Genomic DNA, 18,257 nt, shown 5'->3' with positions numbered 1-18,257 from the left:
CTGATTTTGATGAGTGTAGGACACAGATCCAGGAATGTGGCCTTGAGCATCCAAAAGTTCTGCAGGCACTGCTCATCCCAAACCTGCATTACTATGCAATCCCACCACTTGGAACTTGTTTCTCGGGCCCAGAACCAGTTCTCCATCATCTGCAACTGCTCCATGAATGCTACCAACAAGTTGAACTGGTTGACGCTATGTCCCACAGCAATCTGTTCCATCTTGAGGCTCAGCAAACACTGCAGGATGGCACACCCTGGCTTGCAATGCTCATGACAATAGTGCAGAGATGTGCAGGTTCCAGGCTTCTGTCAGAGATGGCAGACAATGAGGAGGGCCACGTGGATTTGTGGGATTTAGGAAAAAAGGTGCAGAAATTAGGTATAATTTTACATATAAAGTTAGGGGATGGTGAACACTGCATTATGGGAAGTTGATCCCATGATCCCAGTCACCCCTGTGCGACCCATTTGGGCCCCACCATGAGTTGTCAAAACTTCCCAAAGTGCTGGACAGTAGCGAGTTGCACAGTGGGCTACCTATCCATGCTGCACCACGCTCTGAATCGATACAAGCGCATCTGGTAAGTACGCTCACTGCTGGCACAAAGAGTCAAGTAGGCACGTACACAAGTGCCATACCAATTGTGGCGACACTATGCTGATGTAACTTAAGTTAACATAAGTTTGTAGTGTAGATATGGCATAATGTGTGGGAGAGGTAACAGGAAAGGTATGAATCTGGATCAAGATTCATTCAGGTGTTAAGGCTCCTGCTTTTGTGGAACTGGGCCTACTGCACCCTAAAGGCTCAGGAACAAAGAGGCAAATAAAAAGAACCCAATATCATTTATTTTTTTAAAATTTCATTACTTGAGGCTGTATAACTCATGATTTTTGAATTCTTGTGGTTGTCAAGCTATGTTGGGGTTGTAGACGTGTGTTCATTATGTTGTGAAGGCCAAAACTATAACTGGTTTCAAAAAAATTATTGGATCAGTTCCTCAGGATAGGTCAGTCAATGGCTATTAGGCAAGATGATCAGGGATGCAACCCCAAGCTCTGGGTGTCCCTAAACCTCTGACTGACATATGCTGAGAGTGGATGACAGGGGATGGGTTACTCGATTGCCTGTTCTGTTCATTCCCCCTGCAGTACCTGGTATTGACCACTGTCGGAAGACAGGATCCGGAGCTAGAAGGACCATTGGTCTGACCCAGTATGGCTGTTCTTACGTTCAGCAAAAATTACGGTAGATTTTTTGCCTTTGAGAAGGATTTAATATAAAATCACATACTGCCCTTATTGAATATTTGAGAATCAAGCTCTACACACAAGCAATGACATGCAAAAAAGCACTAAGGGCTAGACTGAGAAGCAAAATAACAGTTGCAAAAGGCAATCCCCATTGGTGGATCAAATGAAAACAAAGTTTTGATACCAGACCAGGAAATCAGTCAGACTGGAAGCCACAATGATCCAACAGAATAAACTTGTGCCATAAAAATAAGAAAAAAAAGTTAAAATTAAAAACTCCAAATTAAAAATTACAGAAAAACCATAGCCAGTGATATACGAATAACACATATGTCATTGCTAAAGCCACTAGCAACTATTCACTTATAAATATTTTCGATGAGTATTTGCTATTAAAAATAGGTGCTGATTCTGTGGTTCCTCCAGGGCTGGAGCACACATAGTGGGTGCTTAGCACCCACCAGCAGCCAGCTGTTCCACAGTGTGCAGGAGGTGCTGGGGGGAAGGGGGACAGGGTACGTTTGGAGGAGGGGTTGGAACGGAGGAGGGAAGAGGCATGGTGGGATGGGGGCTTGGGAGAAGGGGTGGGGTGGGGACTTGGGGGAAGGAGTCGGGTTGGGGCGGGTCAAGGGCAGAGCAGGGGGGTTGAGCGCCCCTGGGGCCCGGAGGAAGCCAGTGCCTGTGGCTATTAAAATATAAATTAAGTAGCACAATGACATGCATCTGCACAATGATAACAAAGGTAAACAATTAAAAGGAACAAAACTATGTTTCAAATGGATTACAAAGAAGGGGGTGCAATTCAGGAAATTCAGCAAAGACAAATTTGTGAATTGCTATGAGACTTTATGAAGACATCTAAACTGATACTCAAAATGTGTGACACACAGTTTTTGAGGGGGTATATGTAAACCATTTCACCAAATCAAGTATCCTGTAGCACCTCCGTACGTTACAGCAGATAGAGAGGAGCTGCAGTGTCTAGGCATTGGGTTGCCTGTGCCTTTAAAACCCCAGCCCTGGGAAGCAGGTGCTGACACATACTGTCCAATGAGAGGGGAAACAAAAGCCTAGGTCAACCAGGTGTCCAGTTTTCAACTGGAATACCCAGCTGAAAAGGGATTCTGGTGGCTCCAGTCAGCACCGCTGACCGGGCTGCTGGCTGTCCGGTTGGCAACGCTGCACAGAGGGAAACAATCCCATAGTTGGGACCCTCCTTCCAGATGATGTTGTGGTATCCTCTCGCACTGAGGATATCTCTCCAGGGGAGAGAACTCCAGCTATTAGAAAGAGACAGGTATTAGTAATGGGAGATTTGATCATTAGAAACGTAGATAGCTGGGTTTGCGATGACTGGGAGAACTGCATGGTGACCTGCCTGCCTGGTGCGAAGGGTGCGGAACTCTTGAGACATCTAGATAGATTTATGTGTAGTGCTGGGGAGGAGCCGGTGGTTCTGGTACATGTAGGTACCAATGACATAGGGAAGGGTAGGAGAGACATCCTGGAGGCCAAATTTAGGCTGCTAGGTAAGAGATTGAAGTCCAGGACCTCCATGGTAGCATTCTCTGAGATGCTCCCAGTTCCACACGCAGGACCAGTTAGACAGGTAGAACTGCAGAGTCTCAATGCGTGAATCAGATGATGGTGTAGAGAGGAGGGGTTTAGATTTATTAGGAACTGGGGAAACTTTTAGGAAAGGGGGAGCCTATACAGGAAGGATGGGCTCCACCTAAACCAAAATGGAAGCAGACTGCTGGTTCTTAAAATTAAAAAGGTCGTAGAGCAGTTTTTAAACTAAGGACTGGGGGAAAGCTGACAAATGTGGAAGAGCACATGGTTCAGACATCCCTTACGGGAGGATCTATTAATAGAGAATCTCTACGTCCTAGTGAGGACGAGAGGATGAAAAATGATAAAATTCAGGCAGGGTGTGATCAGAAACAGTCAGATAAAAAAGAGTCCCATTCAATTACATTATGTAATGGCAAACAGTTAAAAGGAGACAAGCTTTAAAGTGCTTATATACCAATGCTAAAAGTCTAAATAATAAAATGGGTGAACTAGAGTGCCTCGTATTAAATGAGGATATTGATATAATAGGCATCACAGAAACTTAGTGGAATGAGGCTAATCAATGGGATACAGTAATATCAGAGTACAAAATATATCAGAAGGACAGAACAGGTCGTGCTGCTGGGGGAGTGGCATTATATGTGAAAGAAAGCTTAGAATCAAATGAAGCAAAAATCATAAATGAATCAAACTGTACCATAGAATCTCTATGGATAGAAATTCCATGCTCTAATAATAAGAATATAGTGGTAGGGATATATTGCTGAACACCTGACCAGGATGGTGTTGGTGACTGTGAGATGCTTAGGGAGATTAGAGAGGCTATTAAAATAAAAAACTCAATAATAATAATTGGGGGGTTCAATTATCCCCATATTGACTGGGTACATGTCACCTCAGGATGGGATGCAGAGATAAAGTTTCTTGACACCTTAAATGACTGCTTCTTGGAGCAGCTGGTCCTGGAACCCACCAGAGGAGAAGCAATTCTTGATTTAGTCTTAAGTGGAGCACAGGATCTGGTCCAAGAGGTGAATATAGCTGGACCACTTGGTAACAGTGACCATAACATAATTAAATTTAACATCCCTGTGGCAGGAAAAACACCAAAGCGGCCCAACACTGTAGCATTTAATTTCAGAAAGGGGAACTACACAAAAATGAGGAGGTTAGTTAAGCAGAAATTAAAGGGTACAGTGCCAAAAGTGAAATCTCTGCAAGCTGCGTGGAAACTTTTTAAAGACACCATAATAGAGGCTCAACTTAAATGTATACCCCAAATTAAAAAACATAGTAAGAGAACCAAAAAAGTGCCACCGTGGCTAAACAACAAAGTAAAAGAAGCATTCAGAGGGAAAAAGGCATCCTTTAAAAAGTGGAAGTTAAATCCTAGTGAGGAAAATAGAAAGGAGCATAAACACTGGCAAATGAAGTGTAAAAATACAATTAGGAAGGCCAAAAAAGAATCTGAGGAACAGTTAGCCAAAGACTCAAAATGTAATAGCAATTTTTTTTTTAAGTATATCAGAAGCAGGAAGCTCGCTAAACAACCAGTGGGGCCACTGGACGATCGAGGCGCTAAAGGAGCACTCAAGGACAATAAGGCCATTGCTGAGAAACTAAATGAATTCTTTGCATTGGTCTTCCCGGCTGAGGATGTGAGGGAGATTCCCAAACATGAGCCATTCTTCTTAGGTGACAGATCTGAGGAACTGTCCCATATTGAGGTATCATTAGAGGAGGTTTTGGAACAAATTGATAAATTAAACAGCAATAAGTCACCAGGACCAGATGGTATTCGCCCAAGAGTTCTGAAGGAACTCTAATGTGCAATTGCAGAACTACTAACTGTAGTCTGTAACCTATCATTTAAATCAGCTTCTGTACCAGATGACTGGAAAGCTAATGTGACGCCAATTTTTAAAAAGGGGTCCAGAGGTGATCCTGGCAATTACAGGCCTGTAAGCCTGACTTCAGTACCGGGCAAGCTGGTTGAAACTATAATAAAGAACAATATTTTCAGACATATAGATGAACATAATTTGTTGAGGAAGAGTCAACATGGTTTTAGTAAAGGGAAATCATGCCTCACCAATCCACTAGAATTCTTTGAGGTGGTCAATAAGCATGTGGACCAAGGAGATCCAGTGGATATAGTGTATTTAGATTTTCAGGAAGCCTTTGACAAGGTCCCTCACCAAAGGCTCTTACCCAAAGTAAGTTGCCACGGGATAAGAGGATTGGTAACTGGTTAAAAGATAGGAAACCAAGTGTAGGTATAAATGGTCAGTTTTCAAAATGGAGAGAGGTAAATAGTGGTGTCCCCCAGGGATCTGTTCTGGGACCAGTCCTATTCAACTTATTCATAAATGATATGAAAAAAGAGGTAAACAGGGAAGTGGCAAAATTTGCAGATGATATAAAATTACTCACAATAGTTAAGACCTACGCAGACTGTGAAGAGCTACAAAAGGATCCCTCAAAACTGGGTGACTGGGCCAACAAAATGGCAGATGAAATTTAATGTTGGGAAATGCAAAGTAATGCACCTTGGAAAACATAATCCCAACTATACATATACAATGATGGGGTCTAAATTAGCTGTTACCACTGAGAAAGCGATCTTGGAGCCATTGTGGATAGTTCTCTGAAATCATCCACGCAATGTGCAGCGTCAGTCAAACAAGCGAACAGAATGCTGGGCAGCATTAGGAAAGGGGCAGAGAATTGGACAGAAAATACCATGGTGCCGCTATATAAACCCATGGGACGTGCACACCTTGAATGCTGCGTGCAGCTGTGGCGGCCCCATCGCAGAAAAGATGCTGTAATTGGCCAAGGTTCAGGCACGGACAAGGCACCTACAAGGACGAGGGGCGGGGAACAAGCCGGGGGCTTTCAGATAGGAAACGAGACGGCGCAGTCGCTCTGCGCACGCTCAGTACAACCCAAGCAGACCGTTCCCTGAAGAAGACGTTTCTACACCACACTGGCGCGGTGAGACTGTCTCGGGGGTTCCGGGTCCAGCTCATGTTCCCGGGGGGGGGGCTGACTCATGGTGCCACGGCTAACGCTATTTCCGCCCAACGCTTTGCGTCACGTCCCTTCCGCCCCCCTCCCCTGCGGCGGCGGCGCTCCCTGATAAACTACAATTCCCAGGAGCGTGCGGGGCCCCAGGACTCGTTTTCCCAGCGTGCCCCGCGGCGGGGTCTGGATAGTAGTGCGCATGCGTCCTAGCCGCCCCCGAGCAAGGGCCCCGGTTTGACCTAGAGCAGCAGGACACTATGGCGGCGGCCGCGGGGCTCCCGGGGAAGGTGACCGACAGCGGAGCCGGGCTCGCGGGGACCCGAGCGGGAAGGGGCCGGGTCTCACCACCCCGGGGTCCATGGGCTCCTCGGCCGGGCCCGGTGGCCGCTGCTCCCTCCCCCACCCCCCGCCGCGAGCGGGCCCGGGGCTCCCGGACTCCTGGGTTCTCGCCTGGCTGGGGCGCCCGGGCGGGCTGGTGGGACTCGGCTGCCCCGGGCGGTGCGGGGCCGGCCTGTGACCGCGGGGCTCGCTCGGGCCCGGAAGGCGGCTCGGGGGGTCGCCCGGCGAGCCCGTGGCCCAAGCGATGGTGGGACGCCCCGGGACACGCCGGCGCCGGCTCGCGGGTGTTTTTCCTCCTGACTCACTTCCTTGTTGAGGAAAATTAAATGTCCCCCCCCCCCCCCCTTTTCTTCTAGCTGCGCTTCTTCAGCACCGCCCTTGCCAGGCCCGCGTCCCAGCTGGTAAAGGTAGGGTAGCTACAAGTGTGTGATCGCGCTGGGAGTTTTCCCGGGGCAATTTCAACTGGCCTATGTTGGATATTTGTCACACACTGTTATGCCCGGGCTTTGCTGTTCCTAGGAAGGTGTGATCACTTCTTCAACTAGCAAGTCCCTTTAACTTCGCTTCACAGGAGGCACAAATGCGGTATTGTTGGTTCAGTGTGTACTAGATTGGCTGTGTCTATGCACAGAGTGTGACTCCCAAGAGTGCGTCTGCCTCATTTACCTGAAAAACTACCTGCAGTTAGCTGAGACATCTTTCATGGAACAGATTTAAGCCCCTTGATTACTTGTTAGAATTACTGTTGTATTATGCAATTTAATTGGAATGCCTATAGGTTACTCAGAGTATGTCCAGACTACCCACCGTATCGGCAGGTAGCAATCGATTTATTGGGGATTGCTATATCGCGTCCCGTTAAGATGCAATATATCGATCCCCGAATGCGCTCCCTGTCGACTGCGAAACTCCACCGGAGCGATCGGCGGTAGTGGAGTCCACAGGGGAGCCGCGGCTGTCGATCCTGTGCCATGAGGACGGGAGGTAAGTCGGAATAAGATATGTTAACTTCAGCTACGGTATTCCCATAGCTGAAGTTGCATATCTTACAACGACCTCCCCCCCCCCCCCCCCCTTAGTGTAGACCAGGCCTCAGTGATGCTAATGTGTTATTCTCAAGCTGGTTATTTTTGTTCCTCTTATAGTTCTGATATGTGGGACAATGCCTGAAGTATCTTACCACTTGCCAATTCTTAGCTATTCATTTTTGTCCATTACTTGTACAGTTAGTTTGCATGAATTTCAACTGCCCTGTTCTTTGCCATGGGGTATGACAATAGATCCTTTATCTCAGTGTAGATAGTGCTGCCTCCTTAATCCTATGGGGTCTGTCCAGTACCAGGACAGCTTCTCTGTGTCTCCGTAGCTTCCAGTGTAGCAGCAGTAGTAGAAGTAAGTCTCTTCTATCAAAACAGGAATTCCTTTTAAAGGTGGTAAAAGCTCTTTACAAGGGCTTCCTGCTTAAAGTGATTTGAGTGAAAACAAGACTGCTGCAACCTTTTAAACACTGTAACTAATTCATACAGTTTTAAATATGAGAAGCTCAATGGGAAGTTAAACTTGATGATTACACCAAAGGCATCCCAAAGAGTTATTGAGAAAACGGAGTTAAATATTTTATCTGCAGGTGTCAAGATTTTTTTTTTTCAAGTGACTAGGGGTTTTTTTTGTGATTGGTTTAACAGGCCCGAACTCTGATAGTGGGTATTCACTACTTTGAGTATCAAGCCCCTTCAAGGTGTTTCAAGACGGGCATCCAAAATTATTAGTCTCTCTTGAAAATCCTGGTTTAGTGCAGTGGCATAGTGTGTGACAGCTGCTAATTATATGTTGTGGAACCCAATCAAACTCCTCTTGACTTTGATGGGAGTTTAGTTGACCCTTCCACTAAAATTGGGCAGAAAGGCAGCCGGTTCTGGCCAACGGGAACAAAGGACTGAAGAGAGAGGGCCCAGGTGTTCTGTTTGCTTGGACCGAAGGAGGAGGATGGAGGAGGGGCTGTTGGGAAGGTGATATAGGGTGGTTTGCTGGAAGGAGGTCACTTCTGGACTGGGGTCAAAGAGCAGCCTGAGCCACCTGATTGCACAGTGCTGAGACTTTCTAGGCTTGAGGGCCCTGAGAACTGCCTGTGCTGTGTTCAGATGTACAGTAAACCCTTCTGTTTTACGCTGAGTGTCACCGTGGGGTGGCATTGCTCCCTCTGGGTGTGGCGGCCTCGTGGGTCCAGTGTGAGTGGACTCCCAGGGGGCTGACAGAAAGAAGGCTCAGAGGTATGGTTCCAGGAGGCAGTGGGGCCAGGGGGCCTAACCCCAGAGAGTGAGTGCAGCCCTCCATGGCCTTTTGTTTAATGTCATCCAAAAAGTGCAGGGAGCTAAGCCATTCATATCACCTATCCCATGAATACCCCTTCTCCCCTCTCCCCCTTTCAAAAAATGCAACTAGACAACAGCGGGCTTCTAAAAGCTCTTATTTTTCACTTCATTTGTGGTAGGTCAAAACCTGTAAGGGTAGGTTGTTTTTCAAGAAGAAAGTCATGCATCTTCTGATATTAAACCTGCTCTGAGTTAGTAACTGTCTCAAGCATTAGGAGTCACTAATTTGACTCTTCTGTTTTTCAAGCCTCCAATCCAGGTTTATGGACTGGAAGGTCGCTATGCTACTGCTCTCTACTCTGCTGCTTCTAAGCAGAAGAAACTGGACCAGGTAGAAAAGGAGCTTAGTCGAGTATTGGTAAGTAGGTCTTGTACAGTTACTTCTCTAAACAATTTAAAATTAAGCTATAAATTAAATGTTGTGGAAATGGTTTTTCTTATACCGTTTTCCCCCCTTTTCAATTATGGAGGAGGAATTTCTCAGTCTTTAGCAAATCCTAAATATTGCAAATTTAAAAACATCATTTTTATATAGAATATATGATTAGTATTAAACACATGCTGTTGCTTTTCTGGTCTAGTTCTCAATATTGACTCAATAGAAAATGTGAAGAGTCCTGTTTGAAAGAGGATTACGTTAATGCAAACTAAATACCTTTTTAGCTTGTGCCAGCAATGTCCATACAGCTAGAGCACAACATTTAGGTGTGATCTATAATTCACACCCCCATTGTCTGCACTGTGGGGCTGTGTAGATATAGCCTTTGTGGTGTGTGTTTGTTAAATCTACACATGTCACTTTCACACTTGCATATTCTGGTTATCTTCACTTCCTAGCTTTTTAGTTCCTGGGGGCAGGTCTGCGCTAAAAACACTGCAGCTGCGCTGCCGTAATGCTTTAATGAAGACACTCTCCGCTAACGAAAGAGAGCTCTCCCATCGGTATAATTAATCCACCTCTGCAAGAGGCGGTAGCTATGTTGGTGGGAAAAAGCTCTCCTGCCGAAATAATGCTGTCTACAGGACCACTTAAGTCAGTATAATTACGTTGCTCAGAGGTGTGGATTATTCACACCTCTGAGCAGTTTAATTATATTGCAGTAATTCTGTAGTGTAGACTTATCCTGGGATTTTTCATCAGACTCTTCTATGCTTTGGGCGTAGGGGATTTTCTCCTTGTATATCCAGCTCAGTAAGTCAGGAAAGATTTATTAGAAGCTTTTTATTAGAAGTTTTGTTGAAGTTTCTACTCTGCTTTGAAACTTTCCATGTTCCTCTTCATTTAGTTGATTTAAACCTGTGCATCTTCCAAGGATGTGTGTAAAAATGGATGTACCAGGTTTTCTATTGGTGATCATGTTACCCATGTTTTATCTTTTTTAGACACTTCTGAAGGACCCCAAATTGTCTAGTGTTGTCGTGAATCCTCATATAAAGAGTGTAATTAAACAAAAAACCATAAATGATGTTTTAGTAAAAGATAAATTGTCTCCAATCACTATCAACTTTATGAGTAAGTAGTCATTGATATAACTCTACTCTGAGCATTACACTGGCAAATACTATTAAGTTTTCATGACCAAACTTATTTGGATTGTCTTAATTTCTTAAGTGTCTAGGTAAAATGAAACTATTGAAGCATTTTGATATTTGCTGTGGTTTGCTCTTTTGCATTCTTAACTCAGTTTGTATTGAATATATTTTTCACGCGTAGCTTGTTTTAAACATTGCAACGTCTTTTTTCCAGAAGTGCTTGCTGAAAATGGTCGCTTGCAACAGACTCCTGATGTAATTTCTGCTTTTGGAAAGATCATGAGTGCACACCGTGGAGAAGTGCTCTGCTCAATCACCACTGCTAATGTAAGTTAGAAAAATAAGAACTGCAGGATTGGGCTTAATTGGTGGGGGCTGCAAATTTTTTTGCTTAATTGCTCTAGGCAGCATGAACAGGTTGAGCTTGGCTGTGCTTAAGAAATGAACAGCACTGCATGTTCACCACGATACCTGAATGAAAGTTACTTATACACAGTCTTTCAGATCCCCAGCAACCATTGACCAGAAAACAAAACTGTTGTGGACTTTTTTCCTTAACTGACTTCAGTTGTTTCCAGGGGTGAAAGTAGAAATAGGGACTTAGTGGTACGGGGCTGGATTGGGGCTGGCTCTGGCCCCCGGAAGGGGTGGGGATGAGGGGGTCAGAGCCAGCCCCGGCCTGCCCTGTACCAGTAAGTGCCCTCCCCTGCTGGGATAGCAGCAGCCGGGGGCTCCGGCAGCAGTTTAAAGGGTCCAGGGCTCGGCCGCTGCTACTGCCCTGGGCCTCTTTCTTGCTTTAGCCCCTCCTCCAGCTTGTGTGTTAAGCTTGGGAATAGAAAATTCAGGTATCTTTTGCACATTGGATATTTAAATACAGCCCTTCATTTTCTGTAGTTTTGATTTTGATTTTTTTTAATTCTCTCTCTCTCTCTCTCTCTCTCTCCTCTTCCCCCTCCTCCCCCCCCTTCCCCAGCCCTTGGATCAGGCCAGCCTCACTGAATTAAAAACAGCTTTGGGTGGCTTCTTGGCTAAAGGAGAAGTCTTGAAATTAGAGACCAAGGTAAGGACTAATGGCTTGTGAATAAATTCCATAAAGTGAAGCAATTTCTGTAACCAACAGGCAGATCTGGGGTACAGACTCCATTGAAAGATCTATTGTAAATATTTTTTATGCATTTTAGTTTTTCTTGGTCTAGTAAAATTTGATATACATATTAAATTCTGCTTTTGATTATAAATGCAGTGGCATTTTTAATAACTACTAAACTTGCATCATGGTAACTGCAAGAACAAGATTACTATTAATTAGACAAAGCTTTTTCTTTACTGCATAGAAAAGATTGACAATTGAATATTTGGCCACTGGATTTTCATTTAATAGATGTAACTTTTTCTTCTTCCTAGAATGATCCATCAATCCTGGGTGGAATGATTGTCAGCATTGGGGATAAGTATGTTGACATGTCAACAAAATCCAAGATTCAGAAACTGACCAAAATCATGAGAGATACCGTGTAACATCTTATCCAACTGTTTTTCACAGTGAAACCTGTCAATCTATTATATGGAAACAATAAAATATTTCTCCTTCAATAGGCTGTAGTGTTTATTTAGAGTAAGGTGATTAACTCTGAAATGCAGCATTAGCTGCAGTAACCTCTCCAAAGTTAAGTTAAGAGCTTCAATTAGAGCCCTATTTAGCCACCCTGTAACTCTTGGTTTGGAAAATGGGCTTGGCCTGAATTTAGCTATAACTCTGAAGGCAATGGAGAACGTTTTCTGTAAAAGTAGACAAATTGGTCAAACTGAGTTGCACTACATTAGTTATTGTTCCTGTCTTTTAATCCAGGAACAGTGTTCATATAGGGCACTACAAGGATAAGTGCTCTATAAATGCCAACAGATTACGTTTGCTGTTGTATGAATCAGTCTGTTTTCAAAGACAGGAACAGTGTAATGCTTAAACTGTCATTAGTTGAAAACAGACATTTTGTCATGAAGCTAATGGAATGTTAAACAATGACCCGTTATCAATGAGTTCGCCCAACAGCCAAGTATATAAACTTAGGTGGATGAGTTTTGGCTGAAACAGCTATCAAATATATAATTTTGTTGTACACGTCTGTTAAACTACTGAATGTACAATTGTCTAAAAATCTCAGTTGATCCATTTACTGAGACTTCCCATTTAAAGTATCTCTTAAAATATTCAAAAGCAAGATAAAAAATTAAAAGCAAATGGCTAATCGTAAAGCTGCATTGTAAGGAAATATGCATTTCTTTGGACAATTCTCCTCAGCTTTCAATTTTTTTTTTAAATAGTAGGTTTACCCTTTAAAAATCCATGACTTTTTTTTTTATGTAAGTAACCTTAAATGGTTTTGGAAACAGATTTTAAATATACTTACCTCAGTTGTGAGATCACCTATTTAAGATATCTACTATTGGGTGCACCAGACTGATGCTGCTGAGAGAAGACATGGAATTGGCAATACTGTTCTGAGTTTGTTACAGATGTGCTAATTCTTACTATAGCCCATTGTACAAACAACCAGAGCCACTCTCCTTTTTTCCTATTTAAATAAAAGGACAAGTGGAAATTGAGTGGGTGGAAGGAGAGGATTGAGTTCTATTAGAAGCAGGACACCCTGCTGAAACTGCGGCACTTCTTGAGTGGCAGGAGTTCTTTACCTAGACGCCTCTCTCTCCCCTCTCCCCCCAAAAAACAACAAAAAAGGGGAGGAGACAACACACTCAACTGCAGGCTGAGGGAGCTCCTTTTTCTCTCCAGTGAGTGCCACTGAGAAATCCAGAACCAGCCATGTCTACCTATTAGGATAAAGTAAGGCCCCCAATGTTACAGGAAAAAAAGAAAATCAGTACAGCAGCACACTAAATCCTGCAGCTGAATTAAAATGCTAACTGTGGTCTCAACCCTACATTGAAGTGTAATTTAGGAGTAAACCGAGGAATAGGGATCCTATTAGCACTTCCACTGTTTGCGTGGCTTGAACTTGCAATATCTGTCCATTTCCACATCTGTAAAATGGGAACAAAATACCTATTTCCCAGAGGTGCTGGGACACTTTATTTATAGATATGAAAGCCTTGAATGAAGTGTGCTATATGTGCTAAACCTTAGTAAAAAATTTATTTTTATTTCCTTGCATATTACTATGGTGTAAATCTTTAACCAAAAATATTTCATTGAAGATTCAAGCTTTTCTACATATTTGACATCATACACAATTCATTGTTAAAAAAAATTAGGTTTATTCTTGCATAATTTCACATACATAAGTACAGTCTAATCTGTCAGACAAAAAACAAGAATAGAATCTTATTTGCAGTGTTAATCTCACTGAATACAGCAGTGGAAGTGGGTGTAATTTGTACAAAAGGAATACTAAAAGGTTTTCTTTGACCTAGTTCATAAATGGAATAACTTAACCAAGAGGAGCAAAGGAAACAGCAGATTCAAAAATATTCATCCCAGCATGTTTGAGAGGGTTTCATAATATAAAGAAAGTGTTGTCTAATTATTTTCCATTGTTACCTATGATGACCAGTTGAAAAAAAGCATGGAATGGATAGTGAAGAACAGATATCTAAATTAACAGTACAAATGTATTTTTCTGAAAAGAAAATGATTTTCCCTGTTTACCCAGATCTGAGACAAATACATGTAGCACAAGTATTTTATAATGCCTTAGGAATTTGTAGGCTCTTATGAACACTACATACAGTACAATACTTCTTTTTAAAGGAAACTAAAGGATACCACTACTTGGCCACAAAAAGTGTGCTAGCAAGTAACAACACAATCAGCAAGAGGGTGTTCCCTATTTTATGTATTAACATTGGAAAAAATACCATGGATTGCCTTTTTCAATAACCTACCAACACCTAAGTAAAAAGTCCCCCTGATAAAGTCTGTAAAGGTTTTAGAGCTAAATTCCTTTTCCAGTTAACTGAAGAAAGGAATAGGGTATTCTGCAAAACCTATTAATCACAAATTAGCATTCTAAAAAGCATCTAATCCTTTTGGGACGTGTAAACTAGTTGGGGAAGAACTTTAACATTTATGATGCACTGTAGTTTCTCTTCTATTGTATTTCCATTCAAAATGCTTATGGAAAACTTTGAGATCTTTAAATAGTATCCCAGGTAGGAAAATGACAGCAAATTACCTCACATTCAACCAAAACCTGTCTTCCTAGTGGGCAAATGGGCCTCATGAGAAGATGCATTTTTTTCAAGGTAAGAGAGGATTGGCCTGTAATTTCATCAATTAATAAAATAAGGAAGCCAATGCATCCATATGCAGTGAGTTAGGACAGGTTTATGCCCCACTGAAACTGGATGCCAGTGGTGTATGGGCTTCAGCACAAGAGTACATGCTGGTGTACTCTGCACCACACAATGAGACTGCTGGGGAGTTGTTCTGAAAACACCAGCACCTAGGCCTGATTCAGGAAACAAAACTCTATTCATGGTGGAAACCTAGTGATAGCATCCCATGAGTCCTGCCTAGATGGCCACAACTGCACTGACTGAGTCCTCAGCTGCTACCAAAAGGGGATTCAGTCAAAGCACATAAGAAAGCTGTAGTGTGCACTAGCATGCTCCGCATGGACAGTTGGTGCACAGCATGTTAGTGTGCTGTAGTTTTACACCCCAGGTTGCTGCGCATCAACTCGTCAGCTAGAAAAGCCCAAAGTAGCAGCAAAAAACATGGACCAAGCATAAGAAAGGGTTAAAATACTTTGATTAAACATCTTTCACCTGCACTAAAATGACTGAAGTGAAAGCAAATGAACAGCAGATTAAAAAGCCAGCTGCAGTGGCTAGTCATTACAGTAACTCCTCACTTAACGTTGTAGTTATGTTCCTGAAAAATGCGACTTTAAGCAAAACGATGTTAAGCAAATCCAATTTCCCCATAAGAATTAATGTAGGTGGGGGGGGGGTTAGGTTCCAGGGAAATTTTTTTCACCAGACAAAAAATTATACAAAAAATTCTCTCTCTCGCTCTCTCTCTCTATATATACACACAGTATAAGTTTTAAACAAACAATTGAATACTGGTACACAGTGATGATGATTGTGAAGCTTGGTTGAGGTGGTGAAGTCAGTGGGTGGAAGAGGGTGGGCTAGTTCCCAGGGAATGCCTTACTGCTAAATGATGAACTAGCACTTGGCTGAGCCCTCAAGAGTTAACACATTGTTGTTAATGTAGCCTCACACTCTACAAAGCAGCAGGAATGGAGGGTGGGGGGACAGCATGGCATGTGTGTGTGTGAGAGAGAGAGAGATGCGCATTGCCCCTTTAAGTATGCTGACCCCACTCCAAGTACACTGCCTTGTTAAGTAAATCAGCAAGTTGAGACAGCAGCAGCTGCCAGCAAGCTCCCTCCGTCCTGAGCCCTGTTGTGTCCGCCCCTGCTCTATGGAGATGGGGTAAACGGGGTAAAGGAATGGGGGGAGGGGGACACCTTGACCTTAGCCCCTCTCTACTCCCCCTACCCCCCCCCCACTGCACAGCAAGCAGGAGTCTTGGGGAGCAGCTCCAAGGTAGAGGGCAGGAGCAGCACACGGCAGTGTGGGGAGGGAGAAGCTGAGCTGCCCGACAGTTGATAGCCTGCTGGGCGGCTGCTGCACGGGGAACTTAGGGGAGCTGATAGGGGGCTGCCGGTCCACCCTGGTTCCAAGCCCCCACCAGCTAGCTCCAACGGGCTGCTCTTCCTGCACGCAGTGGACAAAGCAGGCGGCTGCCAAACAACATTAGAAGTGAGCATTGCACAACTTTAAACAAGCACGTTCCCTAATTGATCAGCAACGAAACAATGTTAACCGGGACAACTTTAAGTGAGGAGTTACTGTACTTGGGAAATTTGCAACAAGCCCGTGGCCAAACTGCTACAAAAAAAGAGGGTGGTAATAGTGCTCTCTACGCCAGCCATGCTGGATCTGTGACACCGAATACAGAAGAGCTTCCCTGGACAATTTTTGATTAATAAGTGGTGAAAAGATCAGACTTCAGGGGAGCTAAGGCCGCAGCTCCAATCCTTTAGATTTTGTAGTGCAGACTGACCACAGATCTCTGGGGAAAACAACCCTTTAGTTTCCAATCTATTTTTTTAGGCTCTGACCATATTTCTTCTCTTGCATATGCTGCTACCATGCTCATCTGTGCCTATTACCATCTTCAAGAACTGCTGGCTGTTAGTATCATCAGATCACTGGTCACGTAACAATTCCCTTTTACTTGCTTGATGTTTTGAGGTCCTAGAATTTAATGCTAAATACGTATTTTACAGCTTTAAAAAAGTGCAAGGAATTAAGTTGCAATCTCAGCAGGACCTCTTCTAATTACTATGCTAGTTTAACATATTTCTACTACACCTTTTTATGCACTTAAGTTAGGTCCTAAAAACATCTTCATATATATACAGAAAAATAATCTCAAAAATAGTTCACACTTTAAAATATTTAAAACAAAAAATTGTCTAGTCCTTTTTCTGTTATGTAATATTTGACAACATAGCCATGGTTTTATACTGTATACACATATAGCCACATATATATGTGTGTATGTATTTATATATACATTGATATAGATGTGTGTGCATACACACGTGAACACAATGCCAAGTTTCATGTGGAATGTACATACAGGGCAAACCCTCTCAAAGCGAAGTCAATTTGACCCCATTACCAACTTTTCTGTGTTTCCAAGGTTTTGACTGGTAGATTAGCACTGATTGAAATTCCACAATGGCACACACTGCAGTGTGAGTTTAGACTCCAGTGATGCTGGAAAAGTCCATATTTGTTACCTCTCAATTTTGAAAATGTAATAACATTACAAAAGTTGTATTAGCCATAATGACTATTCCCCCCTAATGCTACTCATATGTAACAAAAGGTGGGCTTTTCAGGGTAAAAATTTGTAAAATGAACATTAAAAAACATTCCATCATAGAAACTCGTGGAGAAAATATATAATTAAGTAAAGCTAGCAAAAGCTTTGTAGAGTTTATCAGTACAATAACTTGCTGTCTCATTCAAGGTACCTGAGTCAGGTCCCAAACACTATGCCACCTTTTGGAGCAAACAGTCTGGCTTTGCACCATCATTACACTTGGCAAATAGAGAGGGCTTTTGACTCCTGAATCAAATTATAGATAATTTTATTTCATTATTTTTAAATATGTTGCTGTGGATCAAGATTTCAATCATGATACACACTGTAAACAAAATTCTCTAGCATTCAGTGGTTACAAACCCAATGAATATCAGCTTGTAAAAAGGGAGAAACCCGAGATCAAAACTGCAAGAATATGAAATGCTTTGATTCCAAATCAGCAGAAGCCTGACGTTCTGTTCCATGCATGGGCTATATATCCTAACCTTCCCTCCCTCTGGGAGTCAGATGATTTGAATGGACTGTATAATTGAGGCCCCAAGCCAGCGAAGCGCTCTAGCACATGATTAATTCTGTCTCTGTTCAGCAAAGCACTTTAGCATGTGCTTAGTGCTTGGATGAATAAGGATGGGATTACTCCTATGGTTAAAGTTAAGCATCTGCTTAAGTGCTTTGTTGAACCAGGGCCATAGAGCTGTCATTGTAGATAGCAGGGCTGACAGATGAGCTTCTAATAAGAAGCCTAGAAAGTAGCCCCTACAGTAGCAATATATACATAGAGGTTTGAATAGTGCCTCTGTGTAGATTAAACAGAGTGAGAGACTGACCGCTTTCCAAATGCATGTGTTTAAGCGACAAGAGACCTAGAATATCCAAGCCCTCTACACGGGAAGAAAGAACACTGGACTACTGTGGATAGGGTGACCAGATGCCCCGATTTTATAGGTCTTTTTCTTATATAGGCTCCTATTACCCCCCGTCCCGATTTTTCACACTTGCTGTTTGGTCACCCTTAGGGTTACCATATTTTGTGCCTCCTAATGGAGGACACTCCCGGGGGCCCCGGCCCCGCCCCCAGCCCCGCCCCAACTCCGCCCCCTCCCAAAGTCTCCGCCCCCTCCCCTGCTTGAAGGCTGAAGCAGGTAAGGGGGGGGGGGAGGCGCGGCCCAGGCTGGCCCCCGGCGGCTCCAGCCTGGGTCGGCTCGGGCCCTGGCCGACCACCCCCGG

General features: G+C 43.4%; 1 protein-coding gene across 1 annotated transcript; it reads left to right on the top strand.

Annotated features, from left to right (window-relative positions):
• The first annotated feature begins 6,021 nt into the window (after positions 1–6,021).
• Positions 6,022–11,695, top strand: ATP5PO (ATP synthase peripheral stalk subunit OSCP). The gene is made up of 7 exons (XM_034752364.1): positions 6,022–6,145; positions 6,554–6,604; positions 8,817–8,927; positions 9,953–10,082; positions 10,317–10,429; positions 11,076–11,162; positions 11,507–11,695. Exons 1-7 carry the CDS (start codon positions 6,116–6,118, stop codon positions 11,618–11,620), a joined length of 636 nt encoding a protein of 211 aa, XP_034608255.1. The 5' UTR covers positions 6,022–6,115; the 3' UTR covers positions 11,621–11,695.
• Positions 11,696–18,257: the final 6,562 nt, after the last annotated feature.

Source organism: Trachemys scripta, chromosome 1, assembly GCF_013100865.1.
Source record: "Trachemys scripta elegans isolate TJP31775 chromosome 1, CAS_Tse_1.0, whole genome shotgun sequence".
NCBI lineage: Eukaryota > Metazoa > Chordata > Testudines > Emydidae > Trachemys > Trachemys scripta.
Note: the sequence above shows the minus strand (reverse complement) of the source record. Positions and strands in the feature narration are given on the sequence as shown.

Excerpts from the sequence above, each read along its gene's own strand:
- ATP5PO (XM_034752364.1), top strand. The coding sequence starts at position 6,116 with ATGGCGGCGGCCGCGGGGCTCCCGGGGAAG. Across the intron at positions 10,083-10,316 it reads AATCACTATCAACTTTATGA|AAGTGCTTGCTGAAAATGGT; the intron begins GTAAGTAGTCAT and ends TCTTTTTTCCAG. Across the intron at positions 10,430-11,075 it reads GCTCAATCACCACTGCTAAT|CCCTTGGATCAGGCCAGCCT; the intron begins GTAAGTTAGAAA and ends CCCCTTCCCCAG.